This window comes from Gymnoscopelus braueri, assembly GCF_963280865.1.
Source record: "Gymnoscopelus braueri genome assembly, chromosome: 17".
Lineage (NCBI taxonomy): Eukaryota > Metazoa > Chordata > Actinopteri > Myctophiformes > Myctophidae > Gymnoscopelus > Gymnoscopelus braueri.
In genome coordinates this window covers 39,680,975-39,707,683 of record NC_137617.1, presented here as the reverse complement: position 1 = coordinate 39,707,683, position 26,709 = coordinate 39,680,975, and the positions used below count along the sequence as shown (strand labels likewise).

Genomic DNA, 26,709 nt, shown 5'->3' with positions numbered 1-26,709 from the left:
GTACGAGGTCGCTTTGCCTTCCTATGATTGTATTTTATAGACTAGTTTGTATTTCTTTCCATTTTACATCTTTTGCATCTTTGTAACAGTTTTGTAACATTATTATTATCATTATTGCTACTCAGTGGTGGAAATTAACTAAGTATAATATTAACTCAAGTTACTATCCTTGAGTACGATTTTAAGGGTAGTTTTACTTTCTTGAGAATTTAAATGTTTTGATACTTAATACCTCTACTCCAAAACATCTCAGAGGCAAATATTCAGCAGCTTCAGTTACTAGTTACTTTGCAGATTTATTACAAAACATACATTCACAGTACTACGATACTATACTTCGAATACAGGACTTTATACTTGTAACAGGGTATTTTTATATTGTGGTATCGCTAGTTTTACTTAAGTAAAAAGTCGGAGTACTTCTTCCACCACTGTTACTACCATTACTGAACACTGCGTCTAAACAGACAGACAGACAGACAGACAGACAGACAGACAGTAGTTGTTACAGGCCTTGCGTAAGCTGATGGAGTCGTGTATGAGGCCCTGTGTGAAGTAGAGGACAGCGTCCGGAGGCAGCGGGTGGTCGTCTCTCAGCTGGAGGGACAGCAGATCTGCAGCCATGTGCTCAAACTTCCACGGCCTGCAGCACAAACATACAGTACACACGCACACACCCACGCGCACACACACGCACGCACGCACGCACGCACGCACGCACGCACACACACACACACACACACACACACACACACACACACACACACACACACACACACACACACACACACACACACACACACACACACACACACACACACACACACACACCCCCACACACACACACACACCCCCACACACACACACACACACACACACACACACACACACCATTTAACTAATTTGTTTACTCTCTGAGTAACAAATGCATAAATGAACAGGGTTTTACTGTGTACCATGTACACTGTCTACATGAACAAATACAACCCTCCACCTACACGTCCTTGCATAAGTTATGCACACAGATGTTAATTTGTTCGAAATTTCAAATGTACAGTAAATAATTACAAATTACTCCTCTGGTACTTTTTTTGATACTTTTTTTTATTTGGGTAATAAAAGCACACATTCACGTTGAGATGTAAACTTACAGATCACTGTCTTCAAGGCAATCCAAAAGGTCATTGACCAGCTTCTCGTATTTCCTAAAAAAGAACAACGTTACAGCTTTAGATTAAGAGTTTTACTAAAGCCCTGCCAAAGAAACCACCGGTGGTACTACATGAAACCAGCGAAATGGTCAGAAATCCGGCCAGAGTGGGACTAAGAAAGCAGTCCCACGCGCAGCTCTAGTTAATACTGCTATATCAAGTCTTATCTTCATAATTTTATATTCTCTACTATTACCACTAATACTAATGCTACCACCACCACTACCTCTAATTATCATTACTTCTATTACTGCTGATAAATAGTATAGGATTGTAAGTGGCTACCTGGCAGCAACAAGGTTCCTTATTCGCTGACGCTGAATGCTCTCTTTCATCTCCTCTACGGTGGGTGGCTCCAGACAGGGGGCGGGGTTTAGAGACGCTGCCATTTCATTGGCTGTCTGGGCGCAGCTCTCAGACACCTGCAAGTGTGAGGCGTTCAAACACAAAAAAACTACTGAGAAGGGAGACCACTGTACAATGCAAAATAATAGTTTTAATGCCTTCAAACAGCTATTGTTTAGGCAAACAAACATATACAATTGGCTTAAAATCGTGCAGACTACTCTGCAACGTGTACAAGAATGGTACGCGTGCGTGACACTCACAGTTAGGTAGATGCCGATGGTGTCGTGTTGGCGGTGGATCTTGTCTACGATTTCATCGAGCAGCCGACCAATGGAGGCCTTCTCCAGGGTCATGGAGGGCGACAGGCCGCAGCGCACCAGTGCGGGCCACACCTCACCCACACAGTCCCAGTCCCTCGTACTGGCCAGACACACCCCGCCGTACACACCCAGCAGGCAATACAGAGCACCCTGAAGGAGAGGGAGAGAGAGAGAGAGAGAGAGAGAGAGAGAGAGAGAGAGAGAGAGAGAGAGAGAGAGAAATTATTGGCTTAGGAATGCGACAAAAAATCTCCATGAATTCAAGGCTTAATGAGGTGAGTAATTGGTAGAAAATATGTATTTTTTGGGGGGTGAACATCCCTTTGAGTTAAAGATACCTGAACTTGTGAAACTCTAATGCCAGATTAGTAAATAAAGTAATCAATAAATCAATTAATCAATCAATTTATACTTGGTTGCGAGGCATGTTGTGCACTGAAAATAGATCTACCAGCTCATAACGTGTTGCGCTGAGATGCATGGTAAGTAATCTTGTCATGTAGATCTTCCACATGCACATACATGCTGGCGTTGCGTGTGTGCGGTACCTTGAACTGCTGCTGGGTTCCAGTGGTGTGTTCTGGGGAGACCAGCTGGAGCACTCTGGGGGTCAGGTCTCTGTAGGAGAAGCTGTATATGCCCAGCGCTGTCATCAGCTCAGCCTGAGCCCTGCCGCGCACCTACAGACATCACACTCATCTCTTTATTGTCACATATCACAGGTTTACAGGTGTAAAACAGTGGGGGAAATTAGTTTTTGTGCAACAAAGCTCTGTCGTTCTTTGTTGTTTCAAGAAAGAGAAAGAAAAAAGAAGAGAGAGGGGAGGGGGCAAGGGGGAAAAGAAAGAATAAAAAACAAAGGTATCCCACATCTACACAATACACAAAAGTGTGTGTGTCTACCTCACTGTAGGTGCTGGTAGACAGCAGTAGTAGATCACAGAGCAGGTCCTGATGGACCACCTTATATTCACTGCCTTCAACCACCAGCTTCCTCATCTAATGAAAAACACCATATCATCGTCATCATCACCAACATCATCATCATCATCATAATCACATTTGAAACAACATGTACATTAGAAAAAAGCACATGTGATGTACCCCTTTTTGTTTCCTTTGTACCGTGCACCCTCATCTACAGGCTCCCTTTCTACAGGGGTCTGCCGAAGGCATGGGCCACCAATCTAAATCCAGTAGAATAGAGTCGGGGGTAAGTGGAAAACGTGGCAAAAATAGAAGATCTAGAAGCTCACTATGCATCCCAAAGAAGCGACACATTCATGTGTGAGCTTGAAGATTGACTATTTTCAGCGAGAGGGAAAAAAGGGGGAGTACTAGTACAGGTAGATAGACCCTTGCAGGACTCCAGCCAATGAACTATAAAGGTTTTAAGCTCTATAAGCTTGGTCATACAGTGAGGACGCATCGTGAAAATAGTCGATCTACAAGCTCACAACGCATCGTGATGCAACGTGTTGCGAGCTTCTAGATCAGCTTTTTTTTAATATGGAAAACCTTTTTGGAAAATCCAAAATAGGGCTCCAGGTTGAAGGTAGTTAAAAAACATAGAGCCTCCCTGCACTGGCCACTGGTTCATGGGGTGAGGCTGGACCTCACCTCATCTGTCCTCGGATAGGCTTTGATCACAGAGGCCATTACCACCCTGTCTGACCTCATCTGTAGGGCCAACATTACCACCCTGTCTACTCGGCTCAATGTTACAGTGGTTCTCCACTCAAAAGTGTTTGCGGCCCACCCAACTGACCACTTAACACGGCCGCTATTTCATTCAATACATTTTCAGAGCATGTTCATTTTAATCAATCAATCGATTGTGTTCCGGCTAGGATCAATGGAATTGACGTTGTATGCTTTAAGTTCCTATTTATCTGTATCACAAAGGCAACTATTTTTTTCCAAGAAAAAGTAAATACTTTACATTATTTTATGTTATATTATCATTGAAATCGTAGTGTTTTGCCAGTTACTTACGGGCAATATACTCACGGCCCACAGGTTGAGAATGAATGTAAAATAACACCATCTACCCTCATCTGTACAGTAGGTTCAACATTACACCCTGTCTCCCTCATGTGTTAACATTAGTGCTGCGTAGCGGTACCAACCTCATGCTGCAGCAACACTCTGTCGATGAGCAGCGCTCGGATGTGACGTTTATTCCCATGAAGCTGAAAAAAGAGGGGCATATATTATTTACATATTAACATTAATTAATAAATAATTAATCTATGCATTTGTAACTCTGTGAGTGTACAAATGTATTTGGTTATATTTTGTACACTCTCTCTGGTAGTTGGAGGTGGTCTCGCTATTTATTACTCGCGAGTCGCGCCCCATAAAAATGGGTCCGGCGAGGACACTGACTGTTGTAACTCACCCGGTTCTCCATGGACTTCTTGACGAGCGTGAAGCTCTTCCACCGATTGTCAAACTCCTTTCTGTGAGTGCCTCGGAAAAACATGAGGTCACTGATGACCTGTGAGTGGATGTACGGACGGAAAGACAGACAGACAGACAGACATATACTTTAAGTAAAATATATATGTTTTATTTACATGTTTCATTAATTGTGAAAATTGCTTCTTTATAAGCTTGTGACGTGTTATGAAGTATAGGGCTTACTGTAAGTGGTGAACAGATGTGAAAGAGTTACATAAAGGCTTTCAATTCATGAAATGACGGTGATTATATAACGCGTGCCCCCCCCCCCCACCCCCATTTCCATATACTGTATATATTTGCAAAGGAAATGGGAAATATGCACAGTATGGGTGGTGGGGATGTCAAATCGACATGTTGTATGTGAGTCACAGTGTTTTACAGTATATTATGTTATCCATTTCGCCGGTAGAGCGCAATCATTCTAGCACTACTTAGAAAGCAATTTTCCATGAATACCAAGTGCCTGGCGCTTTTCCTGTACATTCTGTTTTGACAACAGCTTGAATTGCATGCTATACAGTACAGTGCAGCTCAGGGGTCCGACAAACTGCTTTCTAATGATGAGGAATATAGATCAGTGGTTCTCAATCTGTGGGGCCGGGGCCCCTACCGGTGGGCCGTGAGGATACTGCAGGTGGTCCCCAAGTGGTTGCCCAATTTTGGGCAAAAACACTAAGATTGTGATGATAATATAACATTAATATGAAAAATATATTTTCTCCTTTAAAACCTTGAAAAAATAATTGTGAAACATGCTCTGAAAATGCACGCGGCCCACCCATCTGACCGCTTAACACGACAGCCGATAGGCTGTCGTGTTAAGCGGTCAGATGGGTGGGCCGCGCGAACACTGTCGAGATGTTCACGTGGGCCCTGATCCAGAAAAGCGTGAGAACCACTGATGGACTAGATGACTCTCTGCCCACGCTGGGCAAGACCTAGCCGGTTGAATGTCTAAAGGGAAGTACCGGAATTTGGCGGAAGTACCGCCCCAGGAAATGACGTTGACGCTTTACAAATCTGTATACATTCTCCGTGAATGATACGAGTGTTGTGATTGGTCGAAAAATATAGTTTCCGGGGGAAACGCGTACGACGGAAGTCCCGCCCCTATAGACACTCTCTGCTTAAAGGAGTAGTTCACCCAAAAAAATACTTATTTTCTATCAATTACACACCCCATGAATTCATGAGATTTTGGGGGTGAACTATCCCTTTAAGGTCGTGACCAGGCTTTTCTCTTCACAAATGAGTAAGGCTGGGAACGAGGCTACTCTCTTGCCTGGCTCTTTGGGAGGGCCAGAGTTTTGTCGTTGACAATGAGCAAAAGCCTGTTCCTCCACTATTGGCAGGAATACCAAGTGAGAGCAACAATATACGCTTGTCTCTAGGGAAAAAATAAAAGCATTAAATACATTGCTAGGTCTTGTTGTTAGCTTGCTAAAAAGGGCAAGTGCAGAGCGAACAGGGTCTGACTGACAAGTCAAATCCTGTCTGTGTGGCTGACCTCACAATACAACTGGGCTTATAGTAGAACACCTTGGAACACCTTGGTAGTAGCATCCTCTGCCCCCCCCCCTCCCCTCCCCCAATCCCTCCTTTCTCTGTAAATATACCTTTTGCTGCTAATGGAGCTTTTAACGATTATGTATTGTATTGTATTGTATTGTACTATATGAATTGCATGTCTTGTACTGATGAATTGAGTACAATGGACCACAATGGAAACAAGCCCCCTGAGGCTTTTTGTGTTATCCTTTTAGCAACTTTTTGACTGTACTACATTTACTGTTAACAAACTTGTTAGTCAATCAATCAATCAATCAATCAATCAATCAATCAAGCAATCAATCAAGCAATCAAGCAATCAAAAAGCCATTCTGGACAAAAGTCAAACCAAAGAGGGAGAGAGAGAAAGGGCTTAAAAGAGGATGTAGCAAGCTTCTTTTCAATCTCTCTCTCAGGAAATTGCAGTTACCTTTTGCAGGTGGATTTAGTCTAAAATTGCTCAGTGTGCCAGACACAATGAATCACAAATATTGATTGTGGGGGACTGAGCGAAATTGGAACGGTGGACTGTACCCGTTCCCCCGTGGCTTCATTCTGGTGACCCCTGGTAGATGACTGACTCTGGCGTTACGTGGTTATTTGATGGTGGTTGGAAGTTAAAGTGTTTTAATCTAATCAGCGCTGTTGCAGGGAGCAGAGTGTGTAATTTCTTATTGACGAACGTTTGGGAAATGATCAATGAGGAGCAAGAGAAAAAGAATAAACAAGGAAACAAGACCAGGCGAGCCTGTGGTTTCAAACAGGGTGGATGCATCTGGCCCACAGGAAACTTTCTGTTAAACCAATTAAAACAAATAATAACACGTAATTATTCACCATTTTGTGCTTCATTTAACATTGACTGCCAATGACATAGTATTAAGCCATCGGGTGTTTTTAGTGATTACGCTAGAGGGAGCTCTTCGCCGACCTATGAATGATGCCTTGACTTCGAGAGAAGGATCCACCCGGAACACGGTTACGCGGTTACAATGTTTTTTTCTCCGGTGGAAAGAAGAGAGACTCGTCTTTCCACCGAGACATCATTTGTTTACATCCGCGTTGAAATAATAATTCTGTGGATCGTCAAAATAAGGTAAAACTGACCTCCATTATAAAATATAAATATATACATTTTTTTTAAATGTAAAAATATAAATGTGGAGAATTAATTTGGCCTACTGGCAGCGTACACTAGAGACTTGATGCTGATTGGTCCAGCAGCTTGCTAGATGATCTCTGGACACACGCACACATGTACAGTATGTGTGTGCATGCATGTGTGTGCATGTGTATATCTGGATGTATGTACTGTACAAGCTATTGACAAGTGGTTGGCTTAATGGTAATGTGTCTATTGACACACACGCACAAGCACACACACACACACACACACACACACACACACACACACACACACACACACACACACACACACACACACACACACACACACACACACACACACACACACACACACACACACACACACACACACACACACACACACACGAAAAAAAAGAACACAGACCTTTATGATGACAAACAGTGACTTGGTGTCATCCTCTGAATGGTCCAGAATGTGATCTGATTGTCAAAGAAGCACAACACCGTAGTGTTTATATACAGTATGCATATAAACATGAGTCTGTCGCACTACAAAGGCACCCCACACACACACACAGAGAGAGAGAGAGAGAGAGAGAGAGAGAGAGAGAGAGAGAGAGAGAGAGAGAGAGAGAGAGAGAGAGAGAGAGAGAGAGAGAGAGAGAGAGAGAGAGAGAGGAGCGTCAGAAGTGTGAAGGTTTGGACAGACACACATAACAGTGTTTATGTATATCGTCGCTATCGGATGGAAACCTTGTATGTCCAAAACCGTTACGTTTTTAGGAAATGAGAAACAAAACACTGCTTGTGTTCTAATGGATCCAATGTAGTTATTATTTAGTCACAAGCTTGTGTTAATACTTTTCATTAGTTACATATTTATAAAACCCACACAAAAGACACACATTGACTGTCAATGACGTGTTTTGGCGTATGTCAATCCAACGCCCACACCGCCAATGGAGTTTTTTAACGCATGTTCTTCGCTAACCTATGAGTCACCATTTTACTCCCAGTGAAGCAGTGAAGCAGGAAATCACGTGATCGCAAAAAAAACCTTGTTAACTGGATTTCCCTTTTCTCTGCTTCCTTGTTTTCTTCTGCATTTTTGGTGAGAACAGGCTATATTCAACTGCCAATAACTAGAGAACGGAGGGTCGCAATGTTTTCTTTTTCGCTGGAACCACAGACACACCTCCGTGTTTTCCAACGCTCGGGGGCATCGTACTGAATCTAAATGTGAAGGAAGAAAGGTGTGGAAAAGCGATGAAATCGCTGGCAGGGGCTGATTTATTTATTTATCTACTCCGGCAGTCAATGTGTTAATGACTTTCACACAAAATAAAATCCGGAAATAATAAAAATCTAGCCGATCTACAAGCTCACAACGTGTCGCGGTGTGATCGGTATCGCTACATTTGCACGACACTGGCATACAACAAAGTAGGGCATTAATGTGCCAACAAAATAAAAACGCACACAAAGTTGAAATATGGAGATATGTGGCGGAGCGTCAGGGGAGGCTGGGCTCCAGGGGCCCCGGGCCGTCACATGATCACACAGACCTTTATTTTGTAAGGACTAGGGCGCACGTTGCTACGTCATCATCCTCATCAATCATTTGTCAACAGTGTGTGAATGCAGGTTCCGCCGCACGGTGCAGCAATGGCAACGATGTAGCCGAATCATGAACGGAATTAGTGGCTATAAAAAATACAGCTAACAAACTTGAAGATAAAGAAAAAAAAAGAAACAGGCACTCTGGGAATATTTTATTCGTCCTCATCCTAAAAGGTACATTTATATATAACTAGTAAATGGTGCATTTATATGTACATGGTAAATGGTGCATTTATATAATGCACAATCATTGTAAAGCACCTTGGATGAAGATCGAAGGCGCTTTACAATGATTGTGCATTACATTCACCCATTCACACACACATTCATACACCGATGGCGGAGGAAACCATGCAAGGCACCAACCTGCTCATCGGGAGCAATTAGGGGTTCAGTGTCTTGCTCAAGGACGCTTCGACAATAACTCTGGGGGAGCCCGGGAAGAAAAAAAAATACGGTTCCCAAGCGGCCGCTCTAGCTCCTGAGCCACTGCCGCCCATCCTCCACCTATTGCAACTCCAGATGAGCCTGATGTTACTGCAATTAATCCACACTACCAACATTACCCTACCTTCATCTGGGTCAGGGACGGCATGGGCTCAGGGGTAGAGTGGCCTGTAGAGCGGCCGGATGGCAACCACAAGGTTCCCAGTTTCGATCCCGGGCTCCCCCGGAGTCAGTGTGGAAGTGTCCTTGAGCAAGACGCTGAACCCCTAATTACTCCCGATGAGCAGGTTGGTGCCCTGCATGGTTTCCTCCGCCATCGGTGTGTGAATGTGTGTGTGTGAATAGGTGAATGTAATGCACAATCTATGTAAAGCGCTTTGGATAAAAGCGCAATATAAATGCAGCATTTACCATGTTATTCATTTATTGTACTTTTACTGTCACTGTTTGCAATAATGTTATGTTAGTAAATTGAAGTTCAATATAGCCGCCTAGCCTACTTATATGAATGGAAATTGAATTTGTACTTGTTCTTGAACTTGTTGGGCTGCCGTGCCAATTCTTTTAAACATTTACAGTTACTGCACATTAGGTTCGGGGGGGGGTTCATGCGCTCTGCCTCCCGGCCCGACTTCACGACTCGTTCCGCCACTGATGGAGATACAAGGTTTCTGCCTGACTTTGACAGTATACAGTATGAATATAAACATGAGTGTTTCTGCACTACAGTGGGACTCCACACAGACACACACACACACACACACACACACACACACACACACACACACACACACACACACACACACACACACACACACACACACACACACACACACACACACACACACACACACACACACACACACACACACACACACACACACACACACACAGAGCTGAGAGGAGCGGTGTCAGAAGTGTGATGGTTGGGACAGACTCACGTAGCAGCAGTCTCATGGTTTGGCAGATGGATGCTCTGTAGTTCTCCCTGGAATCATCTGGAGGGGAGGAGACACGCACACACATGCGCACACGTACACACAAGCACACACACACGTGCGCACGCACGCACGCACACACACGCACACGCACACGCACACGCACACGCACACGCACACGCACACGCACACACACACACACACACACGATGGAGACAGAATGCATGATGAGTGTGTGTGTGTGTGTGTGTGCACGCACGCGTGTGTGCGTTTGTTTGTGTGTGGGTGGGTGCATTTCTGCACGCATATGTTTGTGTGTACGTGCATACGTGTACATGAGGGATTTGTGTGTGCGTGTGCGTGTGCGTGTGCACGTGCGTTTGTTTGTTTGTTTGTGTGTGGGTGCATCTCTGCATGCATATGTTTGTGTGTAGGTGCATACGTGTACATGAGGGATTTGTGTGTGTGTGTGTGTGTGTGTGTGTGTGTGCTTGCATGTGTGTATTTACCGTAGTCGATGCCGATGTAGAGGTTCATCTCTCCCAGGTTCACCAGGGTTGGAACCCTGAAACAAACACGGAATGTGAGAAGACCGCATACCAATACTCTGCATTTCTGAATGTGTGTGTGTGTGTGTGTGTGTGTGTGTGTGTGTGTGTGTGTGTGTGTGTGTGTGTGTGTGTGTGTGTGTGTGTGTGTGTGTGTGTGTGTGTGTGTGTGTGTGTGTGTGTGTGTGTGTGTGTGACTCACAGGTCAGGTACGTGTGGTCCATTTAAAGGGGGCAGCATGCTCCCGGCTCCCAGAAGGCAGTGCTGCACTATGGCTAGACTCTGCAAGAGCTCCTCCCTGTGGACCCAGTCATATATCACAGTCAATTCACACGCCATTGTCTCTGTGTGTGTGTGTGTGTGTGTGTGTGTGTGTGTGTGTGTGTGTGTGTGTGTGTGTGTGTGTGTGTGTGTGTGTGTTTAATGAATGTACATGGTTTGGTTATAATAACATCTTAGACACTACCAGATTGCAAGTGTCAAAAAAAGTATGAACCACTTGAACACTGGCATCCCTATTCTGCTTGGGGGAAATTCCCAAAAGTAACCGATCTACAAGCTCACTGTGAGCTTGTAGGTCGGCTATTTTTGGCCGTCAGGCTACAATGTAGCCTGACGGCGTGTCGTGGGTTCGAGTCCCGATCCCCGACGGCCTTTGCTGCGTGTCGCTCCCCATCTCTCTTTCCCCATTTCCTGTCAGCCTACCGTCCTATCCATAATAAAGGCTTAAAAAGCCCCCCCCAAAAAACAAAAAAACTCAAGTATAGAGGGTTTAAGTGGTTAATGAATTTACATGGTTTGGTTATAATAACATCTTGGACACTCAATCAGATTGCAAATGTCCGTCACAAGAAAGAAAAACAAAAACAACATCAGCTGACCTGCTCATTGGCTGCTCTCCCGATACGTGGTCTTTGATTCGCTGGAGTTCGGGTCGCAGGAGGCGGTCCAGCAGCTGAAAAACAAAGTCCTCTTCTTCCCGACTGGGAACGTGCCAACACACCCCCAACGCCTGCACGTCCCCCGCCTTGCCCCAGTCCTGGACACACACACACACACACACACACACACACACACACACACACACACACACACACACACACACACACACACACACACACACACACACAATCAGATTAGAATCACAATTTACAATTTAGGCATTTAGAAGACGCTCTTAATCCAGAGCGACTTACAGTAAGCAAGGCAAAAACAAGGTAATACATCAAATGCATACAAATTGTCATGTCCTGGGTCTGTCCCCACAGCCCCTCCCCTCTCCTCTATGGACTCTGATTGCCTAGAGTCTGGACTCACTATCACTACTTAATACTGCCTGTGACAACTCAACTGGCTGTGCTGGTTCATTACGTATTGTCATGTTGTTTGTTTCTTCCGGTTTTCAGTGTGTGTAGAGATGTTTTGTATGTTTACTGTGTGTGCTTGTGTTAACTGTTGTTCTTGTTTAAGTAAAGTGTCCCTGACACAAATAGTATCTATCTGTCTGCACATCCCCCGCCTTGCCTGAGTCCTGGGTGAGCAACTCAATGCAAGTGGATGGGAGGCGATATCCGGTGCCCTCTCTATTATTTTTAACTCTATGCGTGAAAGGTACCAAGCCTCAATATCGTTAGCCTCATAGCATAATTGCCCAAGTCATATTTTTAAGGTTTTCAGAAAAGAAGAAATGAAAAATCGAGAAAAAAAACATTCAAACATAATTCAACTTGAAATTACTTAGGCGGAAAGTGATTTTGGAATGTACAAGCATTCTGATAGGCTGAGGACATAGGCAATAAGACACAATAGTACCTTATTAGTTAGGCAGAAATGTCAGTTTGACCAAAAAAATACTTAGGCAATTATGCTATGAGGCTAACGACATAGTTGTGAGTGTGGATATGGAGGAACAGAGAGAGAGAGATTCAACTAGACCTGATGTTGAGAACCAGTGGACATAAAATATTAAATTATCATATCTTATCATGCAGATGGGTCAGTGTGTGCATGGATTCAAGCAAAATATCACGACTGAAGAAAGTTTGTTGGGCCAAGTCCTATTATGAAACATTTTGAAAGGAGCCACCCACACTAGCACTGCTTCCTAAACAATTAACACAATATGTAGAATTATGAATTATTTAGTAATATTTTTTTTGTAATATTGTTCCTGCTGTTCTACATACTGCCAACCAGGTGTAGAAATCACAGAGGCTTTGCTTTTATGAAATATCTGAGACCATTAGTATTTTATGGAAGATGCCTCTAAACCAGGGGTCTTCAACGTTTTCAGGCCAAGGACCCCTTGGCTGAGAGCGAGATAAAGTAGGGACCCCCATTATATATTGTATAAAATATTTTTTTTTTCATAGATTTCATAGGCAGCTTTCATTGACTTGTTTCACAGCACTATCATGTTGGATTCATGTTAATGTGTATTTACTTAGTCTGCTCTTTTTCCCCCCTACATCAAACCACGTTACCGAAAATAGCAGATCTACAAGCGCACAACGCCTCGCAGCGCGAGGCGTTGTGTGCTTGTAGATCTGCTATTTTTGGCTAAAGTTCTCCTTAGAATGGGGATACTTGGTTGAAGTGGTTAATGTAAAAACCACACAAAGATGTGGCGGACCCCCTGTTGTAACTCTGAGGACCCCCTAGGGGTCCCGGACCCCCTGTTGAAGACCTCTGCTCTAAACATAATGCTAGTTTGACAACTTCAAAAGCTTGAATCTTTATAAAAAATTATGGAAAACAGCCTATAGATAGGCTGTTCACTGTGCAACATGCTTCCATAGAAGACATGCTGGCTTCAATGGAATCCAAAATGACTGAAATCAGTTGACTGAGAACGACTGAGAGACTTTAATCCATGTGTGTGTGTCATGTCAGACGGCTGGCGGTCTCTCATACCCGTATGGGGAGGTCGGTGTGGAAGCCTCCCGGCGTGCTGCGGTAGTCGGTGGGGTAGATGAGGGACAGCGAGCGCAGCGCGTGCTCCAGCAGGCTGCACGCCAGCGTGTACGCCCGCTTGCAGCGCAGGCGCACGCACGCGCACAGCACGCGCTCCAGGTCCCCCCGGTACCTCTGCAGCTGTTCCCCGTCCACGCGGATCACCTTTAAATAACACACGCCGCACGCATGCACATGCACACGCACACACGAAGACGCACGCACACACACACACACAAACACACACGAACACAAACACATTAAAGACACGTAGACACAGTTCATTTGACTGCTGTCTTAACCCATTAAAACCGGGAAAGCCATCTGTGCCATTTTCGCTTTTAAACACTTTATCCATTGTTTTATACTTTGCCTATTCAAAAATAGCAGATCTATAAGCTCATACCGCATCACTTTGTGCCACGATATGAGCTTGTAGATCTGCTATCTTTGAAAAATCTTGATAATTGGCACGAACATTTTTTACCTTTGCTTCTGGGGGTCCCTGGAACAACATATTTTGAGATGGGGGTCCGCGGCCAAATACATATAATTTTGGGGGTCCTTCATATGAAAAAGGACCCCCACTGATATAGCAATATACGTTTTTCAGAAAACTGTTAAGATTTAGAAGACATTTTTTTAATCGGCTGCAGGTCTTAATGGGTTAAAACGTAATAGAACATCTGGCGTGTCTACACAAACAAACAAACAAACGCACACACACACACACACACACACACACACACACACACACACACACACACACACACACACACACACACACACACACACACACACACACACACACACACACACACACACACACACACACACACACACACACACACACACACACACACACACATTCTGTCCCCAGGGGTGAGCTAGCTGCCTCAGAGACAGACAGCGTCATGGTTGTGTAGTGTTTGATTGCCGGGGATGCGAAGCTGTGTGTGTGTGTGTGTGTGTGTGTGTGTGTGTGTGTGTGTGTGTGTGTGTGTGTGTGTGTGTGTGTGTGTGTGTGTGTGTGTGTGTGTGTGTGTGTGTGTGTGTGTGTGTGTGATGATGCAATTTGATAGCTTCTCATCTCACCTCCGAAAGCAGCTGGAGATTCCACAATAACTCCTTATCCAGCTCCTCCTCGCTCACAAGCTCTTCATCTAACACACGTGCACGCACACACGCACACACACACATACACAAATGCACACACGCACACAAAACATGCTTTGATCAAGGCTCTAGTTTGCCAAAACACATTAGCATTTTGTGTTGTTGCGTGGTGTCTAAATTAGACTAAAATGAGTCATGTTCTTTCAATTTTTTCCCTTTCAATCTTCCCTCTTGTTTATAGTCGGTGGATGAGATCAGCATTGCATCAGGGAATTCCGTTGTTGACGCACACACACACACACACACACACACGCGCGCTTCCGTCGTCTCCAAAACACAAACATACGGGCCGGGGCCGCCAGTCCCTCGGCGCCACCACGAGGCGAGCTCTCTAACGGAACACTAGCGTTTTTCTGTGATTGCTTTGGAGTGCCACAGTTACAGCAGCCAGTCGCTATATGTAATTTACATGATGTGTGTTGCTGTACGTAATTTTCCATATGTCAGGAATTAACCCATTAAGACCTGAGGCGATTCTTAAAAATGTTTTCTAAATCCTAACATTTTTTTGAAAAAAATAAAATAAAAAAATTTTCACGATTTTTCAAAAATAGCAGATCTACAAGCTCGTAGCGCGGCACTCGGTGCCGCGCTATGAGCTTGTAGATCTGCTATTTTTGAATAGCCAAAGAAATCTAAAGTGACACAGATGCGTTCCAGGTCTCAATGGGTTAAAATGAGTCGCATCTACGCAGGTCTCTAAAGGGCGACTTTGATTTCGTTGCAGTCGGGCGGAAACCTGGGATGTCCCAAAAAAACGTTCCTTTTATATAATTATTCAGAAAACATTTTAAAATAGTGAAAACAGTGCTCACTCCTCCTCATGCATTGAAGGAAGCATGAGCTCAGTTCGGGGCTCTCCCCAGGCTGGCAGAGGGAGAGTAGCGCCCAGGATTACAGCTTCGGGCATTGGCACTGGGTGAAAAAATGGGTTACAAAATCGTGGGATAAAAAAATATTAAAACAAATTATAATCATTTGAAAACAGCCGTTCTACAAGCTCACAACACGCCACGATGCGACGTGTTGTGAGCTTGTAGATCGGCTGTTTTCACTATTGTGCGACACTCTTGTACGATGAAGTAGGGCGTAGATTTACGAGAAAAAAAAACATACAAAGTCGATATATGGAGATACGAGGTAGCCGCCTGACGGCAAACGGTTTGAAGTTAAACAGTTAAGGCGTGGACCAATCATTTAGCGTTCCGTTCGCATTTCAAAAGCAATCACTTCAGACAACATGCAGATTCGCAAACTCTAAGTACTTTGTGTATCTCCTCGCAGAACCAATCCAACGTATAAAGCCTATAATGCATTAAGACATTCACATCATGTTGATATATCTGAACATTGAGGTGTGTGTGTGGGCCTGAATGGCAATGAACCCACAGTCTGCCTCATGAAATGCTACATGAATAAGGCCTGGTTTACGCTTAAGTTGCGTGCTGTAGTCGCGCACATGAAAATAGCAGATCTACAAGCTCGCAATGCATTGCGCTACGAAGCATTGCAAGCTTGTAGATTTGCTATATGCGGTGCGCGACACCGGTGTGCGACTTAAGTATAAATTGGGCCTTAGCCTCAATTTAAACCTTTATGTTTACACTACTATTAACACTACTCTACACACTACCTAGCACTACAAACACACGCACACGCACACACACACACACACACACACACACACACACACACACACACACACACACACACACACACATTGAGTATACTGACTGTCTGTAATGCTGGATATGATGCCGCAGCAGTGAGGTACGAACAGACGAAGAGACTCGGCGGGATGGCACTGCAAGCGCACACACTCACACATGCACACACACACACACACACACACACCATGACCAAGCGAATGCACACAAGCAAGCAAGAAATGATCAAAATTAGTATCGATTCACTTCCAAAACGATGAAACAAAGTTAAACCACTTAAACCCCCAAGCATCCGTATTCTGGGGGACAACTTTCACAGGAAATAGCTAGATCGACAACAACGCCTCTTTTCAGAGAAGATCGTGTACGTAATGCAGAGAGAAAACAGAAAAGACACTATATAGAGCCCTAAGAGACCAGGTATAGGGGTTTAAATGGTTAATAATAATACATCTAAATAAAACACAACATAAAAGCACAGGTTTTTAAAGTGGGGTTCAGGGACCACCAGGGGTCCTTGGGGGGATGGGGGGGGGGCAAATTGAAAAAGTTTGAGAACCACTGACGTACAGTAAAGGACAATAACCACAGAATGTAAGCCAGGAATGATGTGAGGGATAAGTTCTAGACCAGAGGAGGTCAAATTAAATTTTCCACATCAGCTGATGCGGCTGGAACATTTCAGGATCAATTTTAGGGACAGTTCACAGAAGACCCCTTTAAAGACGTCCACTGACCCCACATCAAAGAGGATACATAACACAGCCAGACGCGCGCGCGCACACGCACACAGACACAGACACACACACCTTTGCTGCAGCTCTGCACATGTCCGCCACCATCCTGCCAGACACACAGGGCTCGAAGATGTTGGAGGTGGCGAAATGATACACCTTCTGTAGCGCCACCTGTAGAGAACATGTTTTGCACATTCAAATCGTGCGAGACACTGCAGTGCTGCTGTTCATGTTTTGTCTTGCATCAATGTCCTCACAAGAACAGAAAACCAAGGCCGATGGTCATTGGCGAGGTTCCAAGAACCTAGTAGAATGTAAGCGGTTCTATAACCAAAGTTCTTTCGGTGGACAAAAAGGGCAAGTGTTTTGTGTGTACTTGATGTTTTGTTTTGTGTCTACCTGCCCAGGGACAACAACAGATCCAAAATGAGCTGCTAGCAATCTCAGGTGCTACTTTAAATTAATCGCTGTCCCAGTACTAATAACAAACAATAACTGAAATGGAAAGAAATTAAATGAAATGAGTGATGATTGACTCTTGACTTATTTATTCTGTAAATTGTTTTTTAGGACAATCCATCTTGTTATCCCTTTAATGTTAATTAGTTATTAAAAAAAGAAAAAGCAATTAATGCGTGTGAATGAAAATCTTTGCTGTCAGTCAGAAACCTTGTATCTCTAACTTTTTATGTATTTTTTTTTCATAAATTAACCCATTAAGACCTGAGGCCGATTCTACAAATACCTTTGCCATGACGCGCTGTGAGCTTGTATATCTGCTATTTTTGGATAGCCAACGCTGAAATCTAAAATGACACAAATGGTTTCCCCGTCTTCATCATACAAGAGTGTTGCACAAAAGTAGTGAAAATAGCTGATCTACAAGCTCACAACGCCTCGTTGTGAGCTTGTAGATTGTCTATTTTCAGTTTTTTTTTTATCGTTATTAAAATTATAAAAATGTAACAGTTTTTTTTACAAGGTTTCCACCCTACAGCAATGATAAATGACTATGTGTGTGTGTGTGTGTGTGTGTGTGTGTGTGTGTGTGTGTGTGTGTGTGTGTGTGTGTGTGTGTGTGTGTGTGTGTGTGTGTGCGTGTGTGCGTGTGTGCGTGTGTGTGTGTGTGTGTGACCTTGTATATGTCGGTGGAGCACTGTGTGAGGATGGTGCTGACGGTAGAGGACAGGCCCAGCTCCAACAGGCTCTCCAGCTGGTCCTGGGTGTCCGTGTCCATCTCATCTCTGGTCTGCAGCAGAGTGTTGCTGTCGATCAGGGCGAAACACCTGGGAAAGAGAAAAACACACACACACACACACACACAAGTTTTAAAACATACAATTTTGCGTAGAATACATTATTCTAATCCAAACTACATGACTTGATAAAGAAAATCGAGTGCATTACCTGTCTAGAAACTGAAGGACAAAGTCTTCAAACTGCGCTGAAGCGTAACACAAATCCTCCTCAATCTGAGAAGGTGGGGGGGAAAAAATATTAATATACTGTTGTTTATTATTTGGTGTATGTGTAGAGTATGTGTATTTTTCTGTATTTGGGGCAAAAGCGAAAAACAGGTCCAATACACTCTCAGTTAACCAGACAAATATACTTCATTGTACAACAAATAGCAAAAATAGCTACCAGTATATATTTTTTACATTTTTGGCAATTTAGGCATTTAGCAGACGTTCTTATCCAGGGTGACTCACTGTATAATAAGCAAGGCAAACGCATAAATCAAATCCAGAGAGACAGTGTAGTGCCTCAGTAAACTAGTAGGATCACAAGTAAACCAAGAACCTATAGCATCAGTCTAAACAATATACTATCAAAATAATAATCTGTACATTGAAACCATAGGATACCAGGTAAACAATGAACCTTTTCCTATGACATCATGTGTGTACCTGTGTGAGGTCATGGTGTTGGGACGGGGCGGAAGAGCAGTCCTCCAAAGGCACCAGAGTGGTGAATGTAGCGATAAACTGGAACGTTATCTGGACAGTGACACATACGCGCACGCACACGTGCACACGCACACGCACACACACACACACACAAACACAAACACAAACACACACACACACACAGAGAAACGTATTACTACAAACTAGTGCATCCACGCAGCACCACCTCTCAGATTAACCCATAAAGACCAGGGAACGCATCTGTGTCATTTTAAAGATTTCTTTGGCTATTCAAAAATAGAAGATCTACAAGCTCATAGCGTGGCACCGAGTGCCGCGCTATGAGCTTGTAGATCTGCTATTTTTGAAAAATCTTGAATATTTGTGCAAATCTTTGAATATATATTTATTTTTAAAGCGAACATTTGTAACTCAAATCTTTGTTTCATGGTGGGGTCCCTGGAACAAAATATTTTGAGATGGGGGTCCACGGGCCAAATACATATAATTTTGGGGGTCCTTGACATGAAAAAGTTTGAGAACCACTGATATTATAGCAACGTTTTTTCCAAAAAACTGTTAGGATTTCGAAGACATTTCGTAGAACATATATTCAAAGATTTGCACACATTTTCCACGAGTTTTCAAAACAATTGCAGATATACAAGCTCATAGCATGGCACTCGGTGCCGTGCTATGAGCTTGTAGATCTACAATTTTTTAATAGCCAAAGAAATCTTAAAAAATTACACATTATATGCGTTCCCGCCCGGTCTTAATGGATTAATTATCGTACTCCCAGACAATTAGCCCGACAGAACAGAGAGAGAGAGAGAGAGAGAGAGAGAGAGAGAGGAGGAACTACAGTATTTCAAACGGGGGGGATTCAATTACTTTGTGGTGGGACGGATTGGTTTAGGCTGTCATGGTTGCAGAGACCCAACAGAACCAGGAGGGCCCGAAAATAGAAATCTAACATCCACTTCACCGTTCAACCATGAACGGGGAACAGATTGGCTTGCAAATGGAGGGTTCCGCTTCGCTTGTTTATGGAACACAATAAAACAAGGAGAGGAGAGGAGGAGGAAAGGAGGAGGAGAGGGGGGGCGGAGCGGAGAGGGGGGGAGGGAGGGAGAGGGAAGTGAAGGAGAGGAGAGGGAAGGAGCAGAGGAGATGAGATGGGGAGAAGGGAGGAGAGGGGGGATGGGGGGGAGAGGGGGGGGGGAAATGAAGGAGAAGAGAGGAGAAGGTTTTGTCCGTGCGAGGAATTAACGATGCATTTCATTTCATTGATAAAGGAGAGGAGAGGCAGTGGCGTAAAGTAACTAAGTACATGTATCCAAGTACTGTACTTAAGTACAATTTTGAGGTACTTTTACTTTAGTGGAGTATTTCCAATTGTCTATACTTTTATTTCTACTCCACTACATCTCAGAGGCAAACTTTAGTTACTGTAGTTACTTTGCATTTACAAATTATTATATTATAAAACATACATTAACCACTTTAGCCCTATTTTATGCCTAAGCTATTTGAAAATAGCCGATCTACAAGCTCACAACACGTCGCATCGCGACGTGTTGTGAGCTTGTAGGTCTACTATTTTCAAACATTTTAGTGCTTTTACTCAAGCACATTTTGAATTCCAGACGTTTACTTGTAACAGAGTACTTCTATATTGCAGTATTGATACTTTTACTTAAGTAAAGAATGTGAGTACTTTTTCCACCATTGCATTTCATTGATAAAGGAGAGGAGAGGAGAGGGGAGGGGAGGGGAGGGAGGGGGAGAGGGAGAAGGAAAGGGAGAGGAAAGGAGAGGAGAGGAGAGGAGAGGAGAGGAGAGGAGAGGAGAGGAGAGGAGAGGAGAGGAGAGGAAGACGAAGAGGGAGAGGAGAGGAGAGGAGAGGAGAGGAGAGGAGAGGAGAGGAGAGGAGAGGAGAGGAGAGGAGAGGAGAGGAGAGGAGAGGAGAGGGGAGGGAGAGGAGAGGAGAGGAGAGGAGAGGAGAGGAGAGGAGAGGAGAGGAGAGGTAGAAGGTCCTGCATGTCCAACGCGACGGAATTAACGACGCGTTTCATTCCATTGATAAAACGGAGGCCGGCCCATTACCCACCATGCACTTGCTGAAGTCGTTGGGGTCTACCCCTGGCAGCGCGCCCATCAGCAGGGGCAGGACGTGCAGGCGGCCCTCAGGGAAGCTGTTTCCAGAAGACACCAGGCTGCGCGCCATGCCGATCATACAGCTCAGCGTGGCGGTCAGCGTGTGAGGCTCTGTCAGCGTCTCCATGGCTGCGTACATCCTGTAGGTAGAGGTGGTGGAAAAAGTTCTTTTTTACTTGAGTAAAAGTATCAATACTGCAATGTAGAAATACTCTGTTACAAGTAAAAGCCTGGAATAAAAAATGTACAAAAGTATTGTAAATACCAAAAGTAGAAGTACTCATAATAATCAAAATCTACAAAGTAACTAATAACTAAAGTGTTCAAATAATTGTAGTGGAGTAAATGTACAATATTTGGCTCTGAGATGTAGTGGAGTAGAAGTAAAAGTATTAAAAATACTCCAGTAAAGTAAAAATACATCAAAATTGTACTTAAGTACAGTACTTGAATAAATGTACTGAGTTACTTTACACCACTGGTAGGCAGTGCACGCACGCACACACACACGCACGCACGCACACACACACACACACACACACACACACACACACACACACACACACACACACACACGCGCACACACACACACACACACACACACACACACACACACGCACGCACGCACGCACGCACACACACACACGCACTCTCTCTCTCTCTGCCTCGCTTTCTCTCTCTAGCGCACACACTTCGCTATACACGTCACTACACAATGCTTACTTTACTCGTAAAAAAGGCTACCATTTACACTACACTGTAGTGTAAATGGTGATACTGTAGTTAGTGACTACAGTATATGAAATGAATGGTCTACATTATGTACTGTTCATTGTAACACACACACACACACACACACACACACACACACACACACACACACACACACACACACACACACACACACACACACACACACACACACACACACACACACACACACACACACACACACACACACACACACACACACACACACACACACACACACACACACACGCGTCACTTACTTCTCCAGCACAGGAGGGATGGTGAGCTCTGGGGTGAGCAGAGCCAGGTTCTGCAGAGCATAGGCTGCGTCCATGCTGCCCGTTTTACTGCACGTGACCACAAGAGGGCGGCAAGTCAACAGACTGAACTGACACATTTAAAACCAGACAACTGACCGACCGACCGGTAATCACCAGATTACCTGTTATTCTCTCCAGATTAAGGCCACTAGCTCATGGCCTGTAAGGCCTGTCTGCCAATTTACACACCTTGATCTTGTAAAATAACTACCCGGATATCTTTTCCTTGTGGTTTTTCATTGGCTGGTACAGGAGGATGAGAGCGTCTGTGTAATTTACGTTGACATGCGGACGGCATGTGGTATTCCTGATTTGTATTTGGTTGACGCATCATGGCGCGTCGAAAATAGCCGATCTACAAGCTTGTGAGTTTGTAGATCTGCTATTTTTGAAAAATCTTGAAACATTTTGGAAATATTTGAATATATATATTCTTAAAGGGAATTTTTTTGACTCAAATCTTTGCTTCTGGGGGTCCCTATTACAAAATATTTTGATATGGGGGTCCGCGGCCAAATACATATCATTTTGGGGGTCCTTGACATGAGAAAGTTTGAGAACCACTGATATAGAAACACACATTTTTTTTAAAAACTGTAGGATTTAGAAGACAGTTGTAGAATCCCCAGATGCTTTAAAAATATATATATATATTCAAAGATTTGCACAAACTTTGACGATTTCTTTTCTCAAAAATAGCAGATCTACAAGCTCATAGCGTGGCACTTGGTGCCACGCTATGAGCTTGTATATCTGCTATTTTTGAATAGCCAAAGAAATCTAAAAATGACACGATTTCTTTCTCTGTGTGTATACTTCCTAGAGTCGATGCCATGAATGCAAATGAGGGACCACAGTCCAAGATTGATTAATTAATTATGGACCCCCCAATACACACACACACACAGTGGGGATCGTATATATTCTAGGCATGTCCAATGTTTTCCTTTTTTTTTTTTAAAGGGAATTGAACTGAAATTCCATAGATATTTTCCACAAATGTCCAAGGAGGATATGGAACGACAATTGCAATTTTAAGTTATTATGTAGTTACACGTACAGTATATATTTTATGGTTCTTTTTTTTTTTTTATATGACAATCTGTCATGATGACATCATTGCTATGTTGAATGACCAAGTAAACTGCCATGCATAGGGAGTTTGATTTATGCACCACAGTAAATATTAAGTCTCTGGTCAACATAAGCCAGACAGTTTCACGATTTGTCCAACGACATAAATTACACGTGCTAATATTGCAGCTGAGTATTTTGGAACCGTTACAATAGTATTGTAACCACTCCAAAATACTGTTTTTTTTAGGATATTTGCTGCCAGGCATGTCAAATATGCCGTTACCCGTCACTCATAGGCCGTGTTCACATTAGCAGTGACAAAGCGACAGGCTAGCCATTTTCAACAGATGTCAGCGACGTGAAGATACAAACTGGAGCTTCGTGACAAAAGCTACAAAACAAAGTTGAACTGGCTTCAGTCGCTCCAATGAGTGATGTATTAGTTTCACCAATTCTATTCCCGTTCACTCTCCACACAATTCCTGCTTGTAATAGGGGGAAAAACTATAGTTCAGCCAGACAATTCCGGGCCTCCCCAGAGTTATAGTGTCAAAGTGTCCTTGGGCAAGACACTGAACCCTACATTGCCTCCAATGAGTCGGTCGGCACTAGCTTGCCACCATTGGTGTGTGAATGTGGGAAAAAGTGAGGACACTGGCGTCCGACTGTTCGCCGCTTCACCTCACGATGTCCCCCCCCCCGTATGAATGAATGAACCATTGTAAAGCGATTTGAGCACTTGGAAAAGCGCTATAAAAATGCAATTCATTATCATTATTATTAATTCTGTGTTCTTTTTAACCCAAGCCTTTATATTTTTTCTCGCTCGTCGCCCCCCACACGCAGACGCACACTTGATGAGGTCGACGAGCGCGTTATTGAGCAACACTTGAACGGAGACTCGGCAAACAGCGTATCTGACCACGCCTGGTGGTTTTGTAGCTTTTGTCGCGGCTAGAGCATTGATTCCCAACCTGTGGGCCCGGGGGCCAACTGGTGGGCTGAGAGGATATTGCAAGGGGGCCCCCAAAAAACTGGCAAAACACTAAGATTTGAATGATAATATAACATTAATGAAAAATATGTCATGGTCTTTTTTTCTTTAAAACATTGAAAAATGATACTATAATACTGATAACTAAGAACTTAAAGCATACTATATTTGTTGCATTGATCGTATAGCCCTGGTCCAGAGCGTCGGTGAGTTCTCTCTAACGCCCTGTCAGGCGCTCGGCTCTGCTTATAGACAAAGAATTCCACTGCCCTGCGAGGGCTCCGACTGTAGTAAAAATAAACAAAACAATCCTCCAAACCCTCTACAGATATGGTCAATGGTCATTTATATTGACCAGATCTGTAGAGGGCGCAGTGAAGTAAATAAAATAATGTCCGTCTCGCGGACATATTTTATTTTCGGCCCAAAAAGTGTATCATACAGAGAAGGTGGGCTTCCCACCCCATGGAGAATAGACTTTCAACAACACAAAATAGCCATTGTTTCGGTGAGTAGCAAAGTAGTTTTGTTTATTTTTACTACAGTTGGAGCCCTCGCAGGGCAGTGTAATTCTTTGTCTCTAAGCAGAGCCGAGCGCCTGGCAGGGCGTTAGAGAGAACTCACTGACGCTCTGGACCAGGGCTACATTGATCCTAGCCGGAACACACTCGATCGATTCCTTATAAAAATAAACATGTTCTGAAAATGCACATGGCCCACCCCAGCCCCATTTAGAACCTCTCCCTCCGCTATGTAGCACCGAGATGAGGTCCTACGTGGCCCGGTACCGTTTGAGCAGGACATTTTCGAATATTTACATACAAACATCTGAGAGCATTTCAGAAAACCTTTACTTTTTGGATACGATGTGCAGAAAGGGGTAAGAAACATGTAAAGTGGAAAATATTCGAAAATGTCCTGCTAAAACGGCACCGACAAACGTGGAACCTCATCTCGGAGCTATTAGTCCATGAGCCAGAGCCCCAAAATTGAGCAATTATTATCGAAAGAGTGGGCAAAACCAAACCTATATTAAATTGTTCAGAGGGTCAATACGAGTAAATAAATGTATGATAACCTCACCACAGGAGCAGCTTTTTCATGGTTATCACACATTTTGTAATTTTCCCCATACGTACATGACAGGTCAAAAAATGACAAAATCTTAAAAAGAGTTATCATAATGAAACTTCCTGAGTTGATTACTTACATGAAGACAATGATTTATCGTATTACAAGTTTTCTGAAATTGTATATTTAAATATGCAAATTAGGCATAGGAAAATTTGCCCAAATTTGCATAACTTTCCAGAATCAACATTGGACAAAGCCAGAGTCAACATACTTATTTCATTTTGTTAAGATGTTGGATTCAAAGGTTTTTAACGAGGGAATATTCAATATCTGCTCAATTTTGGGGCTCTGGCTCATGGACTAAATGCCTAATTTGCATATTTAAATATACAATTTGAGAAAACTTGTAATACGATAAATCATTGTCTTCATGTAAGTAATCAACTCAGGCAGTTTCATTATGATAACTCTTTTTAAAATTTTGTCATTTTTTGACCTGTCATGTACGTATGGGGAAAATTACAAAATGTGTGATAACCATGAAAAAGCTGCTCCTGTGGTGAGGTTATCATACATTTATTTACTCGTATTGACCCTCTGAACAATTTAATATAGGTTTGGTTTTGCCCACTCTTTCGATAATAATTGCTCAATTTTGGGGCTCTGGCTCATGGACTATATACAGCGGAGGGAGAGGTTCCGATTGGAGCTAGGCCCACCCATACGACCCCACTGACATACAGTATAGTTCAGTCCCTATAGCTAGCATTCCCCCCAAGGTGAGGTATACCTGAACATGGCCAGTAGGGCGGCGCCCATGAGGCTTTGGCTGAACTCCTGGATTTGGGCGTCGGTCAGCCTCTGGTCTTCAGGTACAGGCACCAGCCAGCAGGGAGGGGCGTGGCGCTCCCGGTGCACGCGCCGCACCACGCATGCCGGGAGGCGCTGCAGCACACGCATCAGCTTGGCCTATAGGGGTGCGACAGGTCATCCAATTAATCCAGTTTAATTGATTATGAAAAATAATCGATAATTGATTTGAATGAAGATAATCGATTTTGGGGGGAGAATTTTTAAATGTCCCTTTTTTTTCTTTCAAAAGTATTCTTTTGGTGAAAATAGCAGATGTACAAGCTCAGCAATTTTTGCTATTTTTACACAACACTGTTGTATAAAAGACCCAAAAAAAATCCATGAATTCAAGTGCTCAATTCAAGTTTCCACTTGGTGACTAATCCATAGAACATTTTAGGGTGTTCTATCCCTTTAAGTAGTTAATCAGACTAATCGATTTAGTTTATATAATGTATAAACAGTATATAAACCATGCCTCTCGATT

General features: G+C 43.5%; 1 protein-coding gene across 1 annotated transcript in view; it reads right to left on the bottom strand.

Moving 5' to 3' along the window:
* LOC308105137 (proteasome activator complex subunit 4B-like) overlaps positions 1-26,709 on the bottom strand; it is a gene marked incomplete at its 5' end in the record, with an annotated part of 75,792 nt that overhangs the window by 27,577 nt on the left and 21,506 nt on the right. The window contains 23 exons of the mRNA XM_080455770.1: positions 514-643; positions 1,152-1,205; positions 1,497-1,633; positions 1,820-2,029; positions 2,428-2,559; positions 2,783-2,878; positions 4,009-4,071; positions 4,281-4,379; positions 7,425-7,480; positions 10,009-10,065; positions 10,515-10,570; positions 10,756-10,851; positions 11,435-11,592; positions 13,467-13,670; positions 14,601-14,668; positions 16,416-16,485; positions 17,158-17,256; positions 18,221-18,371; positions 18,493-18,557; positions 18,996-19,085; positions 21,109-21,295; positions 22,166-22,252; positions 26,161-26,339. Coding sequence (XP_080311896.1) covers positions 514-643; positions 1,152-1,205; positions 1,497-1,633; positions 1,820-2,029; positions 2,428-2,559; positions 2,783-2,878; positions 4,009-4,071; positions 4,281-4,379; positions 7,425-7,480; positions 10,009-10,065; positions 10,515-10,570; positions 10,756-10,851; positions 11,435-11,592; positions 13,467-13,670; positions 14,601-14,668; positions 16,416-16,485; positions 17,158-17,256; positions 18,221-18,371; positions 18,493-18,557; positions 18,996-19,085; positions 21,109-21,295; positions 22,166-22,252; positions 26,161-26,339 — 2,544 coding nt within the window. The remainder of the gene's footprint in view (positions 1-513; positions 644-1,151; positions 1,206-1,496; positions 1,634-1,819; positions 2,030-2,427; positions 2,560-2,782; positions 2,879-4,008; positions 4,072-4,280; positions 4,380-7,424; positions 7,481-10,008; positions 10,066-10,514; positions 10,571-10,755; positions 10,852-11,434; positions 11,593-13,466; positions 13,671-14,600; positions 14,669-16,415; positions 16,486-17,157; positions 17,257-18,220; positions 18,372-18,492; positions 18,558-18,995; positions 19,086-21,108; positions 21,296-22,165; positions 22,253-26,160; positions 26,340-26,709) is intronic.